At 36.8% G+C, this 17,258-nt stretch overlaps 1 protein-coding gene across 1 annotated transcript in view; it reads left to right on the top strand.

The window, feature by feature from the left end:
• Positions 1 to 4,191: 4,191 nt before the first annotated feature.
• sec16b.L (SEC16 homolog B, endoplasmic reticulum export factor L homeolog) overlaps positions 4,192 to 17,258 on the top strand; it is an 81,715-nt gene continuing 68,648 nt past the window's right edge. The window contains exons 1-7 of the mRNA XM_018258482.2: positions 4,192 to 4,291; positions 5,976 to 6,300; positions 7,337 to 7,443; positions 7,541 to 7,613; positions 11,063 to 11,132; positions 11,821 to 11,941; positions 13,116 to 13,273. Of these exons, the coding sequence (XP_018113971.1) occupies positions 6,005 to 6,300; positions 7,337 to 7,443; positions 7,541 to 7,613; positions 11,063 to 11,132; positions 11,821 to 11,941; positions 13,116 to 13,273 (825 nt within the window). The 5' untranslated portion in view covers positions 4,192 to 4,291; positions 5,976 to 6,004. The remainder of the gene's footprint in view (positions 4,292 to 5,975; positions 6,301 to 7,336; positions 7,444 to 7,540; positions 7,614 to 11,062; positions 11,133 to 11,820; positions 11,942 to 13,115; positions 13,274 to 17,258) is intronic.

The following is a 17,258-nucleotide window of genomic DNA, read 5'->3' as shown; positions in this document are numbered from 1 at the left end:
TCAGAGTTTAGTAAATAACCCCCTAAGTTTACACATTTAAACATAGCTAGTGATAAACAATTTGGAACTGCTGGTTCAAACCAGTATAATCCCTTACAGCAAAATTTGAGTTCTGCCATTAATGCCAAACAAACTAATACAGGAACACCAAAGCGCTGTATACCAACATCTTTTGCTTACAACAGTACATTATTGTTAAAATAATATATTTTGGTTTAAAACTCTGCTGCGATTAAAGGATGAACTAGAGGGGAAATGGCACAGAAAGAGAAGTTTCCCCTGACATTCTCAATATGGCTACTAGCAGTCACTGGCTGGTTTCCAATGGGATCTTCAGATTTTGTATAAATGGTTCTGCCGGATGACGTGACATAGGAAAAATACTGCTGTGGATGGAAGCATTCAACTATGTACATGTAAGTTGGTGACAAAAGCTTTCAGTTCACCTGGAGCAGTGAGTGCTGTGTAATTATAGTTCTGCTGAGCTGAGGCTGCAGCCTTGTGTGACTGTGGTACTTTATGTTCATACCCTACCATAACGCATGATGGATTACATAATTTGAATGTCATGCAGAAAATGAATTGACAAATGGAAATTTTTATTATGAATGTAATAAAAAATCTCACAGCAGCTGTAATAACTGCCTGGCACCATTCATAATCACAGTGTCTTTTTTTTTTTATAAAGGTGTTTATTATATTTTTTTGTTAAAGGAGTAAAATGTTAAACACCAGTTCAGCTTAAGTTGAGAAAAAACTGAGACTGTGAAGATGTTTAAACCTATGGAACTTAACATTTATGCCCCAGCTAGGGATAAGCCCTTTGATGCTAATTTATGAATAAAACACACTGAAACAGAATAGTGGGTGAAAGTCGGCCACAGCTTTATTTATACTGTATATATTTATTTAATTCCCGATCCTTGCCATTTCAAAACGTATCTCGTTAACTGTCAAGTATATGACCTTATATATCTTACCCCGAATGCCGGCCACTGTGTGCAGTGGGCATGTGGTGTCGCCTTTTATACTAGGCCGAATACAGGCAAAGGATCAATAACCGCCACGCTGTGAGAAGAACACTGAAATCCAACATATATACATTAAAATGAACAACATCAGACCTCGTCCCCCTTTATCATTATTTTTTTTTTTTTGTTTTAAAACATAACAACACAACAGTGGAATCATTTATCACTGGGTGGGTGGGTGGGAAGTTGTGCGTGTAGCTGCTATGGGCGCCAAGAGGAAGCTCAGTGGGAGGCGCTGCCTTATAAGGCCGTTCCTGTGTACAGGCGCGCATGGGCGCTGCGCGATGACGTCACCCCCGTTCTTGCGCAAAGACGCCAGGCGCGAACACGCTGGCGAATTTACGCCACTGTTTACTAAGGGGAAACTCCCACTCCCAGTCAGTAGCGCTTTCGCTACTTGCTTCAGCGCTGCTCACGTTTTCAGACCCAGTAGTTCAGTTGACTTTTAGACCCAGCATCATTTCCCCTCCCTCTTTGGAATTTTTGAGGAAATTTAATTGTTAATTTCAAATATATACACCAAATACGATGTTTGGTTGTAATATAGTGTAAATCATTTTTTCACATTAATTGTGAATTAATTCCCCCACTTGGACTGGGCTCCTGTCTGCCCCCATCCTCATAGTGGCCATGGCTGTCATTTTTACTAGTGTGGAACTACTACAGGTGACCATTGATGATGTGTTAGAAATATAGGTATGGTATCTCTTAAGCGGACAGCTCCAAATAATGTGAAGGCCATCACCCATAGTTTCAATTTCAAGCAAATATTTTTTTTAATTATTTAGTTTTTTTCTGTAATAATAAAACAGTACTTGATGGTAACTAAGCTGCATAAATCCATTTTGGGAGCAAAATAATCCTAATTCATTTTTGTTAGGTATGGTGGTCCACATTATGGGAAACTCCCTCATCCTGAAAATCCCAGGGCCCAAGTATTCTGGATAACAGATCCCATCCCTATATAATAAAATGTTTGTTTTTTCTTATTTTTACCGATCTCTGAGATGCCATATACTGTATTTAATGTTTTTTGCCATGTATATATCACAGGAACTTTTTGAGATGAGCCTTAAAAAAATAATAATAAAAAGACACCATTGAATGGGGGTTGGGAGAGCAAGCATTAAGGAGAGAGCCACCTCCCCATACTATAAAATAAAAAACACAATAAGCTCATCCCTGTAACTTTCACTTTTAAGATCTACAGAAAGTCCTGTGTATGCACAGTGACACCCACAGGCCATTTGTATAAACACCACGCTGAGGTTAAACTTTGTGTAATTTGTATATCAAGCCTCACCCACGTGCACCCAATAAAAAAAGGGATGAGCTGCAGTTTATTGTGTTTTTTATTATATATATATATATATATATATATATATATATATATATATATATATATATATATATATTTACCAAACAAGAAGAGGATCCGCACTCACAGGTCTTAAATAAAAATAAAAAGTTTTATTGTCAGATGCGAGACATAGTCTCTGAATTTTGACACTGCACCCAGGCAATTTAAATCAGTTATCGAGAGTGCTGGCTGTCTCGTGGATTATATATATATATATATATATATATATATATATATATATATATATATATATATATATATACACAGTTCAGGCTGTGGTGCACTCCAATCCAGCAGAGTTTTATTGCCTAGGTGCTGTCATATATAGTGCAGATAGTCGTTTTCCAAGGAATGACGCACTCCAGGACTTCATAATGAGATCAAGCAAAGTGAAGTTTATTTATGACAAATAAACTTCACTTTGCTTGATCTCATTATGAAGTCCTGGAGTGCGTCATACCTTGGAACACGACTATATATACTGTATATATATATATATATATATATATATATATATATATATATATATATATATATATATATATACAAATACAAGAGGTCCTCTGCACTCAACCCATTATCAATATATTTAAGACAGAGACATTTTGTGCATACTGCTACTGAAAATTGCCTTACCCTTTAAACAACACAGGGATTGTTTGTCCATATATTACAATATATTTAAGCTGGCCAACTACGTCAAAGTCATCCCATATCTGGCCAGTCCTATGAGCGAGGGGGGGACACATGTAAAAATGCTGAACTAGGGGCACACGGATTATGAAATTAGATTCCTATAGTTCTGAGCTTTCTGGATAACAGGTTTATGGATAATGGACCCCAAACCTGCTTCTTAATTAAAACAATAGGCATAAAATATGTTCAGCACAAGCTTGGTCTGTAATGTTGAGATGGTGGATATACTTCCACTGTATTAGACAATGCAGACATATAACTGCATCTATAGGGTGGTTATATATAGTGATGGGCAAATATATTCACTAGACCCGCCAGAGAATAAATTTGCGAAACTGCAGGCAAAAATTCACAGATGAACAGTCTGCTGCGTCAAAAAAATGGGGCGCGTGCCAGAATAGTCACGCGCATAAAAATGATCATGAGTCAAAATTATTCAGACACCCATTGACTTTAATGCATTTTGACAGAGTAGGCGTTGGTATAGAAATTGTCGCGGGCATTCACATTGCGTTCACATTATTTTGACGTCCATTGACTTCAATGCGTTTTGTGAATTTTTCGCTGTTTTGCGAATTTCGCTGTAAATTTGAAGCGAAACTGGACAAATCGCCCATCACTAGTTACATATAAAGACAGGTGAATAGGAAATCAAGTGATTACCTTTGGAAATACTCAACTCATATCAGATTTCACTCTCTGTGGCACATTGTACCTCATCTGCAGGTTGTTCTGCAGTATAACACATGGCAAACCATGGAAACCTGCAATGACAACTTTCCTGTCTCCCCAGGGCACCGAGGAGAGCCGAGCACAGATGATGCAAGTGTTTTAAGATATTATTTCAAAAGCATCACATTCAAACAATATGCATACTTACAGCTATTTCTTATATATTTTTCTATATTGTAATAAACTATTTTTGCGAAAAAGAAGCCAACCAAAGGGGATCTTTAGCAAAAATGAAAATGTACTGAAAGCTTTTTCATACTGAAATAAGACACTTTCTCACTGTGCTACAAGTAACCGGCTTACAGCAAGTCTCTGTTTCGCTTTTTAGCTGTACTTTGACCCAAATGTTAAAAGGCAGATAGGTAAATCCAGCAAGCACAGTGATTGTAGCAAGAAACATTCATGTGGCAAACGGACTTTGACTGGGGACTTGGAAACAACACACATTCAGTCTGTGCCTTTGCTTATACAGGTAAGTTTCTTACTAATTATTTCTCTTACACTAAAAGAAATATGAACGTACTTCCTACTATTCTCCTACTTTTAGCTGCTGCAAATATTATGTGCTATATTTATTATGCTGTGTAAAACGAAATTTGCCAAAAAACGGTTTAAAAGCTTTGTGAAATAAACTGCGAATTTATCAAGGTGTATTTTATTTTACACTACATTTGCCGCCGTTATTTTTCATTGCTTCTGGTGGAAGTCGCTTTAAGAAAAAATTAGCAAAAAGGTTGCACTCTTTTTTACTCCATTTTGTACACAGCAAAGCCTGGTGATATGTGGTGTATTATACTGCTGTTTTTTACACCACATTATAAATATGCCTCTTAGTGTATGTGTGAGTATGGGGGGGGGGTTAGGCCAGAAGTAACTGCGAGGACCCACCAGCAAATAGTGGGGATTTGCAGTTCAGTAGGAGTAGGTAGGAAGAGTGCTGGGAGTTTTGGAAACATCATGATTGTGCAGGCAGTGTCAATATTTCATTTTGGGAATGATGGTGACTTTAGGTCCAGTGGAAGACAACAGTCTCTGGGAAGGGACCGTGGCGGTTGGATAAGTTAGTATTGGGAAAGATGGTGCCTTTGGGAAAAGATTGTGATTGTGAGATAGCAGGTATAGATGGGCAAAAAGGTGCCTTTTATACCAGTGTGTGACAATAGCTTTTGAAAAAGGACCATAAAAATGCACCAACATATTCTTCAGTGCTGTACCATCAATCAGTGTATCTAGTAGAATTAAGTCAAGGCAATTCAAATGCGAAATATTTACGTATAAAAATTCAACATTCGAATTCTGATCCACCTATTCGAATGTAAATTCAAATGTAAGATTTATCACACCATGACCATGGAAACATTCCTAATTTGAATATTTGCCACCTAAAACCTGTTCATGAACAAGCCAATGGCAGAGGTCTGTTGAGCCATTTGGAGATGTTTATAGCCTTCCTGACATTTGAGTCAGGAGTTTTTTTCCGGGAGAAAATCGTATCGAATACGATTCACATTTTCGGGTTGAAACCATTCAATAGAATATTAGCCTTTGATAAATGGGCCTCTTAGAGTTTTTCTTGAAAATGTTTCAGCACTCTTTAGTTGAACTGAAGAAGCCACTTGGATTAAAGGTGAAACGTTTTTTAAGAAAAACTTTAAATGTCCAGTTGCCTTGGCATAATTCTACTAGATATTGTACATCATGACCTGGATAAATGAGAGTCTTCATAGACAATGTATACATTGAACATATAGATTACATACAGAATATAAACAATAACCAATACAAGAGGTAAAGAGGGGCCCTTCTCTGTGGAACTTATTATCTAAATGAAGGGGGTGATGTCAGGCATAATTGGATGAGATGGTGTCTATAGTAGTAGTGAAGTGAATTTCAGGGATGAAACAGGCACACCAAATATTGTCAATGGTAGCAGTCGGGATAACAGCCTCTGATGATGGCTATAGTTGTGGGGTAGCTGGTTTATTAGAGGGAGAGGGTACCCTAAATAACAGTGGTGGTAACAGCCTCTGGGAAAGGACTGTGGCTGTGGATGAGCAGTAGGTTGAGATTGTGCCTATAATAGGATTGAGGATAATTTCTTCTGGGAAGGAACTGTGGTTGTGGAAAAGCAATCTAATATACAGCATCTTTTCTAGGATACATATAAAATATTTGTTTGGCTGCAATGGACCATGGAGCTGCACCTTGGCTCAGACCGTCTCAAGGCAGGCCAGATGCTGGGATGGATCATTGGAGGGGGATGTATCCTCAGGGAGTTCCTCACCAATTTAGAAACAGCAAATATGGATATTACCCTCAACCACATGCAAGAAATGGTCAGCCCCCATGGCCAGCCCCTTGGACAGACTACTATTCCCAGCATGCAACAGCTGCACCTATGTATGAAAATTGGGGTCGCCCAGCCTCTCAGATTGAGATGACTGAAAGAAGTGATACGATCCCCTATAGGCCGCTGTCCAGGTAAGATAGTTTTGTTTGGAATGATTTAAAACAAAGGTGTAACTTGCACCAGGACAGTAACCTAGAGTAAACGATTAGTCATTTGCATTATTACTCTGGCTGCACTAATCAAAGCTATTTGCTAATTTGTTTCTGTGGTTACTGCACTTGCTCATTTGCTGGTAATTTTCCTCTTCTGATCTCTTGTCTGTAAAAAAAAACCTATTACATATCTGCTCTTATTTAACTTACATAACAGGTATGCAATCCCTTATCCTGAAGCACACTATCCAGTAAGCTCTAAATTATGGGATGGCCATCTCCCAAAGAGCCTATTTTAAACAATTTATTTTTTAGGGTTCTAAAATACCCTAGCAACAATGCACTGATTTGAATAAGAGACTGGAATATGAATAGGAGAGGCATTAATCAAAGGAAGACTAGTAAAAAGTAGCAGTAACAATACATTTGTAGCCTTACAGAGCATTTGTTTATTAGATGGGGTCGGTGACCCCCATTTGAAAGCTGGAAAGAGTCAGACAACAAAGGCAAATAATTCAAAAAATATAGGAAATAAATACTTAAGACCAGTTGAAAAATTGCTTAGAATGGACCATTCCACGACATACTAAAAGTTGTATTAAAGGTTAACAACCCCTTTTACAGTATTCTAGAATAACTGTACTCTGTATAATAAACACACATTTATTGAGTCTGAAATCCCAAGGAATCCTGAGTGTGAGAAGTAGTATCACTATACATATCAGTATCAGATCAGTATAAATAGTTCCTCCTTTATCCACTTTGTGCTATTGAGTATTTCTGTTGGCTACTCGTGTGGTCTCTGACTCGGGCAATACATAACATTCGGTTACAGACAGCATAGGGATTCATGTAGGATATTTATCTTCGTATTTTGGCATCCCTATGGTATTGTATTTACCATAACAGATAGGTTTCAGTTACAGATTAGTTCTTATTTGGATTATAGTTTGACCTTGAGAAAGAAACTGGCCTTTTATACCCCAGCTTTTCTGACTTGATACTTTTGTTTTAGACAGGGATATGATGAAAGATATGTATTTTCTCAAAATACTGGTTGGGGAAACAATACCAACGCAGACCATTATTATGGCCACTCCCGGGCTATGCCAAGAGAAGAAGGTACGGTATGAAAAACAGTGTGAGAAGCAGGCTTGTGTTCCAGCATTTGAATTAACACAATCCTATATACAAGGTACTTTTTTTAATTTCTCCACAGAATGGCTGCGAGAAACCCAAAGAAAACATACTGAACAGTGGGCCCATATTTCCCATACTGATTCTCAGAACTGGTAAAGTGCTCTTACTTTATAAGAGATTTGTCATTATCATCATCATCATCATTGTATTATTATTTATCTGTTACTTAATTTCATGATTCGCTTTAAAGATATAAGGCATCATGATTGTCCCTGACCCAGTGGAGCTTGCAATCTAAGGTCCCAATCACATTTACACACACTAGGGTCAATTTTATCAGGAGAAAGTTAACCTTTCTTTATGGGTTAAGAGGGGAGGAATAAAAAACTCTTTGCAGATCATACCCAGAATCAAACTTTGAACCCCAGCACTGCAAGGCAGAAGTTTTACCTTTCATAATGTACTGGAATAAAGTAAGTAAAATATGCCCCATTTATAAGCAGAACTATAGTACAGAACTCAAATGTATTCTGAATAGAAAGCTACATTTTTATAGCACCCCCCAGTATAAATTTCCCTCTAACATGTTTAAGAATACTTCTGTCATTTACCAAACAAAACAGTTGAAATAATCATTTCTCTTCTTTCTGACATTGGTCTAATCTTGTATTACTCACAGAACAAATGCTTTCCATAGCTTCTGTTTTGTTTAAAGACTATAATTAGCCAGCACAATGTCCATTTTAAGGAGAGCTATCATTAAGCAAATAGGAACGTTTACCTCAAAATTATTTTTTATATATATATAAAGTTGTCAAGGTAATACTAGGACAGTTTGCTTTTAATCTATTTAGTCATTTTTATTTTGTTTAGAATTCTCTTATGTTGAAATCTGCCCTTTTCAGCTTTGAAATGAAAAATTAATATCAGTGTAATAAAGCAACTGGATAGCAGATTGGTGTCCACATACTGGCTAACATGGGCTTATGGAATTGTGGCATATTGTAGGAGCTATAGGGGCAAATTCACTAACCGGCGAAAATTCACCAGCGCTGGCTTTGCGCACATTGCAACACTTCACCAGTCGTAAATTCGCCTGGACAACACTAATTCATGAAGATCTGAAGTTGCGCACAGGGTACCGAATGCTGGCGAAATTACGCCAACGAAATTACGCTCAGCAGTTCGAAGTTACGCTAACGTTAGCATACGGCGTGCAGTTAAAGAACAATGGCCGTATATGCTGCAGCAAATACATTACACTACACAAGGCCAGGGAACATTAACAAAATTATATAAAGTTGTTATAATACCCTACACATGTGCCCACAGTATAGTTTAGGTTCCATATGTTAGCAAATGTAGGGGGGAAGGAGGGTACCCCAAAAAAAAATTTACAATCTTTTTCAGTCTATCACTTTTTAAATAGGAAAAAATGCCAGCGTTTTTTGGAACTTAGAAAAATGTTCAACTTCTTTTTGAGGAACTCATATCTACTCTATTGTAATTCGCCTGGTCTAAGGTGGCGAAGGCAAGTCTGGCGATAGAGGTAACGGTCAGTAAAATCAAAAACGTAGTGAATTTGCATAGTAACGCTCTTTCGCCGGACAGAAAATTCGAGTGTGAAGTTGTGCCAGAGTCTATCTCCTTGGCGAAATTAAGCCAGCGAAATTAAGCCAGCTACCGTTAGTAAATCGACGAAGTGCCGAAATGATGTCACGCTGGCGAATTTTCGCCAGTGTTAGCCACTTCGCCCTTTAGACTGGTGTAGTACAAGTGTGCAAGATCATGCCAGGAATATAAATAAGTCCAGTTCTCAGTTACTGGCCTTAATAGGGGGTTGATCAACACTGGTTGTTGGGTATAATGAACCAGACCAAAAGTTGGAACAGGAGGCAAGCTCGGGAACTTGGGACTGGTATATTGCATATTATTTCCTACTAATAAATTATACACAGACAACCAACACAGACAGCCAACTAAAATGGAATTTATGAATTTGAACATATCCATTAAAAAAAAAACCTATTAAATGACGTATAACTCACTCTCACTAGCTAGTCATGAACACATTACCTTAACCATGCCAAGATGAAGTAAGAAAACAAATAATTGCTATATAGATCTATCCTTACAATTCATCTATCACAAGTTAGTGTTTCAGCTTGTAGAGAGGTAAAACAGAAAGACAAATAATTGGAGAACTAGAAATAATAAAACCAATTTCAAAGTTGATTATATAAAATCATTCTACAAAATGAATTGTTATGTGAACTATCTATTTAATCATTTACAAATACTCTTTTAATTGGTAAGAGGCTTAATGCTCCCTTAGCCAAATACATTTTCCTCCTAGTATAATCAGTTTTGGCATGGCTTGGGCCTTGTTCCCATCTGTTCCCTGTCTGCCTTTTATCACAAGTGACATACTCCGTTCTGTCTATTCATGCTCTCTTTTTAGGCATGAATATTTCACTTAACAGTTATGCTGCATGTGCATGTATGCTCTTTGATCAGCTGATAGCCGTGTCCTGTCAGAGAAACAAGATGGACATGGATGGACATTGATAAGCATGGGAAGAGAAAAAAAGAGGGCGTGGAGAACAAAGAGAGAAAAGGAATATTTAGCAGGCGAGAAAGACAATAGCAAATAGAGGTAAAAAATTGTACAGCAGTAGAAAAGAGGAATAAAGGTGTGTGAACAGAAATGGCACTATAAATTAGAATATATAGTGAAAGTAAAAAGTGGCTGCACTGGGAAGTGGGTGATAATATGGATAAAAAATAGTAAAGCTCTGGAAGAAGACTGAGTAATAAGTTTGAGACTCGGTAAAAAGGAATGACAGAGAAGGAATGGAGAGACATGGAGAGGTGTAATAAAGAAGGCAAAGGTCAAGAAGGAGTGAAATAAAAAAGGGACATTTGACAAAATATGCAGAAATATGAATTAAAACAAGTGTGTTAATTGGTGAGAGTGGGAGAAAATAATGGGTGAAAGTTAAAGTTCACCCTTTGATAAATATGCCTCTCAAATTCCCATAGAAATGAACAGAGAGGCCTGTGGCGATCTTTAACTTCACCTTTTGATAAATATACCCCTAAACTTGTGAGTGACACTGAAACATTCCAGCTGACCATATTGTATCAATGAACAGTTAAAAGGATACTGGCACTTTCTAAAAAAAATAGCAGTTTATGATCCCCAATACCTGATTTCCAGAAGGCACAAGCAATCAAAATTGTGCCTGCTTTACTTTTCCCGTATTCCTGCCATGCAGATAAAACAAAACCAAAAACCACAGTTTGCTTTTGTTTCCTTAGACAAAGGTCACAGTTAGTAACAAAACCATGGGCTCTTTATATTTTTCTAAGCCCTGGTACATGATTTACTTATTTGAACTTACTGACTTGTCAAGTCTGTTTCTGGAGAATATCATTTTTAAGATAATTATGTTGCAATTTTCAGAGTGGAATGGTTTTTCAGTGTTTAAATACATCTGCTGAATTCCATTTTGTAAAATATGTTGATTATCATAGATTTAAGCTTTTTGTGCAGCATTGAAAAAAAAATAACATTTTATGACTAATAACTTGTACACAGGATTCAAGGTTATGGTGATAGCTGGGTCCTAAGGCAAGAACAAGACAGAGATGTGCAGGACAAACCTGAGGTGAGATGTTACCCGTGGTTGAAATATACTTTACATTTCGCAGAAACCCAACCTGGTGTCAGATTCACTGATATTCTTATCTTCCACCTCAATATTCTCAATATATACAATTGTTTTCTAATATCATCATCTCTGAACTGCAAATCAAAAAATATTTATGGGCAGATTTATCAAGGGTTGAATTAAAAATTAGAATTTTGAATTAGAATTTTCAAGTTTTTTTATGACCAAATCTGTCAAATTCGATGAGGGAATCGTTAAAATTCGATTCAAGTTTTTTTAAAAAATTCTAATTCGATTTTTGAGATTTATCATACTCTGCCTTTTTTAAGAACTAAATTTCAGCTATTCACCATCTAAAACCTGCCAGATTGCTGTTTTAGTCAACGGGAGATGTCCTGGGATCAATTTGATGTTTTTTGCTGCCTTCCTGACATTTTTAAAACGCAAATCGAATTCGGGTCGATCCAATTCAGCCGAGTTTTATAATTTTATTTTTTTAATAGACTTCATGTTTATGAAGTCGTTTTTAAAAAACTCCCATGAATTTGAAATTCGACCTTTGATAAATCTGCCCCTAAAAGTTGATGTTTGGCTTGTTCTTATCTAAAATGTCTACTTAAATGTATCTAAACATATTTGTCAATCTTAAGGATCTTTGTTCATATACTTATATTCTTCTGCTCAGTCACAAAGTTCAACAGCACCTAGTCTTTTATCTCAGTACCGAGACTCTGGGATGTCATCCAGCAGCTATGAGCTAAGCCAGTACATGCAAGACTCTGATCCCTGGAACACAAGGCAAGGAGGTAAGTGGGGCACAGTTTCCTGTTGGTGCACACATTTCTCCTATAATTATTTCAAACAGACTTCCTTAATCTCAAACATACCATTAGTTGGATTTCTGCATACCATTGAATAAACCATTACAGTATTCTGCAGGATTGGGTAGGGAATACTTATTCTGACATAGATTTACAGTATTTATTTGAAATCCCTAGGTAAAATCTAGTGATTTGTCACTGCTATGGTGAGTTCAATTATGGCTTCATTCTGCTAGTCATTACTAGGTCAAGCTCCTATGTGGATTTTTATTGAAGGCTAAAACAAGAGTTTGTCTGCACTCAATCCATTTTCAATATATCAAGGGCACTGAAACATTTTGTGTTTGTCCAACAAATGACATGGGCAGGTATTGTTGGGTACGTCATTGACCACAGGAGATGGAGTGTTCTGTGTGCGTCCTAAAGGACCTAAGCTACCATTGTGCATCTGACTGGCTGGTTAGGACCTTACTTATTACCTGCCATAACTACCGATTTGTATTACAACCCATAACAAAAATCCAGAAGCAGTTGAAAGGAGTTCTCTGATGTCTCCAGCTTGATTGGCTCGACCCACTGGTAGTAAATAGTGCTCTCCATAGTAGGGACATCACTCTTAGTTTTCACTATTAAAGCCTACCTTAAAATTAAATCAGCATTATTCTAACTAAAGTAAAATTTTTAGGACATATGAGGTTATAGTGACTTTTTTAAAGAGACAATATGCTGACAGGTTTTAGGGTTTGTAATGAGTAAATTAGACAATTCTGTGTTGAATAAAATAAGTCTATTCTCATATTTGAAAAAGGCTTTGTTAAGAAGTTAATACTTGGCAAAACCAAACAAGTATTTTCTATGATAGTTTGAAATTTGGAAGCAGCATATGATCAGCATTCATTTTCTATTGTTAGATATACAAGTATTAGTATGGGAGCCCAGTAATAAATACTGTATTAATAAATACAGATATGAAACTAAACAAGGCTGTCTAACATAAACTCAACATGTAGGCAAACAGAATGAAAATAAACCCATCAGTGCAGAAAACAATTGATGCAAGTTAATGCTGGCAGTTAATCCATGTTCGGATGATGAAGCATATGGTGAATATTCCTGCTAATGTCCTAATGTACTTCTATTGTGTTACTGCATTTATTAGAAGAGATCTCAGAATGCACTCCTCAGCCAACAGCTCCTTTCAAATTTTCTCTCCCTCACGTTACTGTGTGCTTTGGTGCCCGAGGGCATCTCGTCAGAGTGTGCCCCAACTTTCCAGACGAGGGACAGCCAGCACTTGTGGAGATACACAGCCTTGAGGTAATGGAGTAAATTCATTCACTTACTGTAGAAGATACAAATACAGCAGTAGTAGTAAATAAACCAGGGGCAGATTTATTATTAATGGAAATATTGGGCATTTCAGATTTAACAGTTTTCGTGATGGTTTGAAAATGAAATTGCCCCTTTTTAATGATAAATGTAATAATTTGTAAATATCCTTTTGAAGCAATTAGGAAGATGGAGGAGAAATTACTTCCAGGGTCCCTTAGCTTGTCATACCTACATATGTAACTGACTTTGACCTAGTAAATCACATGCTGATACCACCAATTTGCTGCCACCTTGCACTTCAACACCATTTGCACACAAAATGGTTAAGAAAAACCTGGGTAAACACAACATTGGTAAATCACGTGATCACTGTTGTAACTAAAGAGGACCCTGTGGCCATGGGCAGGCCAGGTTCTGCTTCCTTTGTAGTAGGCCTTTGGGTGCATGTGAAATTGCAGGTCATCCACTTCATGGGTGATCTGTAATTTTTGGGTTAGGCCCCCTTAGTTACCATATTACACATGATGTATGGGCATTGACTGTTATGCTGTTATGAGACAATCTTGATATTATTCAGGGGAACTTCTGAAGAGAATTGACACATTGTAAAAGGCAATCCCCAGAGTAATTTTCTTTTTGTAATTTTAAGTGTCTGTAATCTGCATCTGTTCCTTAAGACATAACTTTGTGTTGGGATGTTAAATGCATTGGGACCCGGAGTCCTGCTTGGCAGTAGGACTCTCGCTGCACATGCATCACAGTCATTAGCTGAGCAGAGAGGCTGAGAACAGGATGCAATGTGTGGTCCCTGTCACACAAGCAAGAAACTGGGAAATTGAGTAGAGGAGGGGGCTTGCGTTGGATCTTAAAAGAACAACAATCAAAAATTCAAATTTAATATAAGTTTATCTCATGGAAATGTGAATCTTTTAAAATATAATCAATTAAAATGTTGTGCCATTTTTTAAATATGCAAGTTACTCTTCACTACTCAGCATCTGTCTTTCTTCATTCTCTCTTCATGCAGTAGACGAGTAGGTCTAACTTTATTTTAAAAGGGGGGGTATCAAAATAACCACAAACAAAATCTAACAAAATATTTGACTCCAGTACAATTCCTGTAATTAGAGAGATAGAGTATTTCTGGTTAGTTTGAAAGAGTGAGCTCTAATATATCTAGTATAGGTCATAGTGAGCTCTAATACATCTTTTAGGCAAAGGGAGCCCCTAAAGGATACATTAGACCTAACTGTCAATAAAAATCTGAGTCTGCCTCCTGTTGAAGAGAGAATGAAGAGAAACAGACTGCTAAGAGGGACATACTGTAGTAGCATTGAATTGCTTTATTATTTCAGAAACAGTACACCATTGATAATCAGTTATATTTAGAACTTTTCTTATTTCCATAAGATGAAGCTTATATAAGATTTCTATTTTCATCACAGTTCCCCTTTAAGGCGTCTTTTTCATTTCCTTTGCATAACAGGGAGGAGTTATTTTATTACTGTACACTGGCATGTTATCCTGAAAAATCAACACTTCATGACAGTAGTTTCCACTTTTCGAAATCATGAAAACATTTATTAGGATTTTTAGGCATTCTTAACCAAATTTAATATAGGCTGCACCTCATGGATTTTAGAAACGTAATAAAAGTAGTCAATTAAAAATATTGTACCTTTATTCTTCTCTATCACCCCCCTCTCAGCAATTTGTCTCTCTACATGCAGCTTTGTGTCAGAGTCAGTTTTTGGATCAGCAGTTTGCTCTAATACATCATTGTTAAAACTGACAAAAGGTCCAAGTGCAGAGATACAGATAACAGGGTACAAGTGAACATGAACTTGATTATGATTGTGTGTTAAATATATTTTATCGTGATGGTTTCCATTTATGATTATGCCAGGTCCCAGATTTGTACAGAAGCATAGACATGTCCTTTTGTTAACTATTTGAACTTGTAATTTTGTCCAAGGTTGTTCTTTCATAGTTTGAAATATATATCATTTATTATAAAATAATTTGTATGGGAAACATTCTAATTAGTAGATTTTTTACAATTTAGTTGTATTTTTTAAATAGGCCCTATGATATTTATAATGCGGATACCTTGGAGTGTAGTCAAATTTCACATTTTTACTTACAATCCAAAATAACCACCCTTAATAACTGTTTTCATATTTTCTTGCGTCTTCCCTCAAATTCTACAAATTGTTAATTTTTTAGGTTTCTTTATATCTAATCCCCAAGGTAACAATTTGCTCTTATAATACTTGTATAACAGACATTTGATTTTTGTCTCATCGAAATGTATACAGTATATTTCGTAAGAACAGATTTAACATCTTTATCTGTTTTTACCTTATTAATTCAGTTTCATGGAGAACAATTTGGGCAGTAATAAATAGTAATAAGTCCACAAGAGTTAAAGGGATTATGTCATGATTTTTATGGTGTAGTTTTTATCACTAAATTAAACTGTGTACTTTGCAAGTAATTCATTCTACCATTTAGTAGTTTTAGTAGAAAAAAACATGAATTGTGGTAAAAACTTGAATTTGAACATTTATAAATGTGCCCCCTAGGTAGTGTTCTAGCTAAATAAGGTTTAAGATTTAGTTAAAATCTGTTTTCTACAGGGCTCAAAGCAGGGTGTAGACTTGGTTTTTAAGGATAAACTGCTGAGAAATTCCTGTACTACTGAAGCATACAGTATATGGTACTTACCTTGAAACAATTTGCCAGCTACATCACACACTTCTATTCTTCTTCTATATAGAAGGAATGCGCCTCTCTATGATACAAGGTTCCTAAGTTTTAACTTATCCATTATCCAGAGCATGTTATATAGTTTGGCTCATTTACGTCCATAGATGCAATGGCCAACTTGCACTTTCCACCTCTTTGCTCTTCATCTTCTAAACAAAAATGAAAAAAGAATCCCATAGCTGTACTTATGTCCAAATGCAATCTGATCATTCCTTCTGATGCTCTGCTATGTGCAGATGGAGCTACCGTCACCTCCTGACCAGGAAACCCCTCTGGGAATTATGGGAAAAATGTGCATTGTGTCCGAAATAGCACTTTGCTAGCTGCATCAGGGTAAGTAAACGAACCCTATAGTGAGGCAAATGCAGCTATTCATTTACCAAATACTTGTGTGGTTAAAGATTTGTATATTCTCATTAGTAGCTTGTCATGGAAGAGATTTTAATGGGGATACATTTTGACTGTGCTGGTAAAGATGATGCCCTTGTAGTAACAAGAACTGTATTTTGCTAAATAACTGAGGCACAATAACGTAATACAAGGTTTTATAGGGGGCAATTTAGGGCGAAGTGGCAAGTCACTACGTGACGTCATTTTGGCACTTCGCCGATTTACTAACGGTAGCTGGCGTAATTTGGCTGGCATAATTTTGCCAAGGAGATAAATTCTGGCGCAACTTCGCACCCTAACGCCATGCAAATTTTCGGTCTGGCAAAAGAGCGTTAATATGCAAGTTCAATAAGTTTTTGATTTTACTGACCGTTGCCTCTATCGCCAGACTTGCCTTTGCCACCTCAGACCAGATGAAGTGCAATAGAGTACATAGGAGTTCCTCAAAATAAATTTGTCGTTTTTTCCTATTTAAAGGGTGATAGACTAAAAAAGATCGTAATTTTTTTTTTCGGGTACCCTCCTTCCTCTCAGTGGCCCCAGATATCAGTGGGCCCTTTTGCTTCTAATCATGTGGCCTATTTCACAGGCATTCACTATTTCTTTATGGTAAAAAAGAGGCTTGATAATGGAATAATAAAGCATATTAAGTAGTTATAAAAGACTAGGAAAATAAAGAGGTTGACTGAGGAGAGGTGAAATAATAGTTTGGAAAGTGGGCCAACTGACTAAGGATTTCAGGTGGGCCCCTGGCATCCCAGTCCGACACTGTGTAGAGTAAATATACAGTCCAAGCACCCATTTATGCATA

This window comes from Xenopus laevis, chromosome 4L (genome assembly GCF_017654675.1).
Source record: "Xenopus laevis strain J_2021 chromosome 4L, Xenopus_laevis_v10.1, whole genome shotgun sequence".
Lineage (NCBI taxonomy): Eukaryota > Metazoa > Chordata > Amphibia > Anura > Pipidae > Xenopus > Xenopus laevis.
The sequence above is the reverse complement of the archived record's forward strand: the minus strand, read 5'-3'. Positions and strand labels throughout refer to the sequence as shown.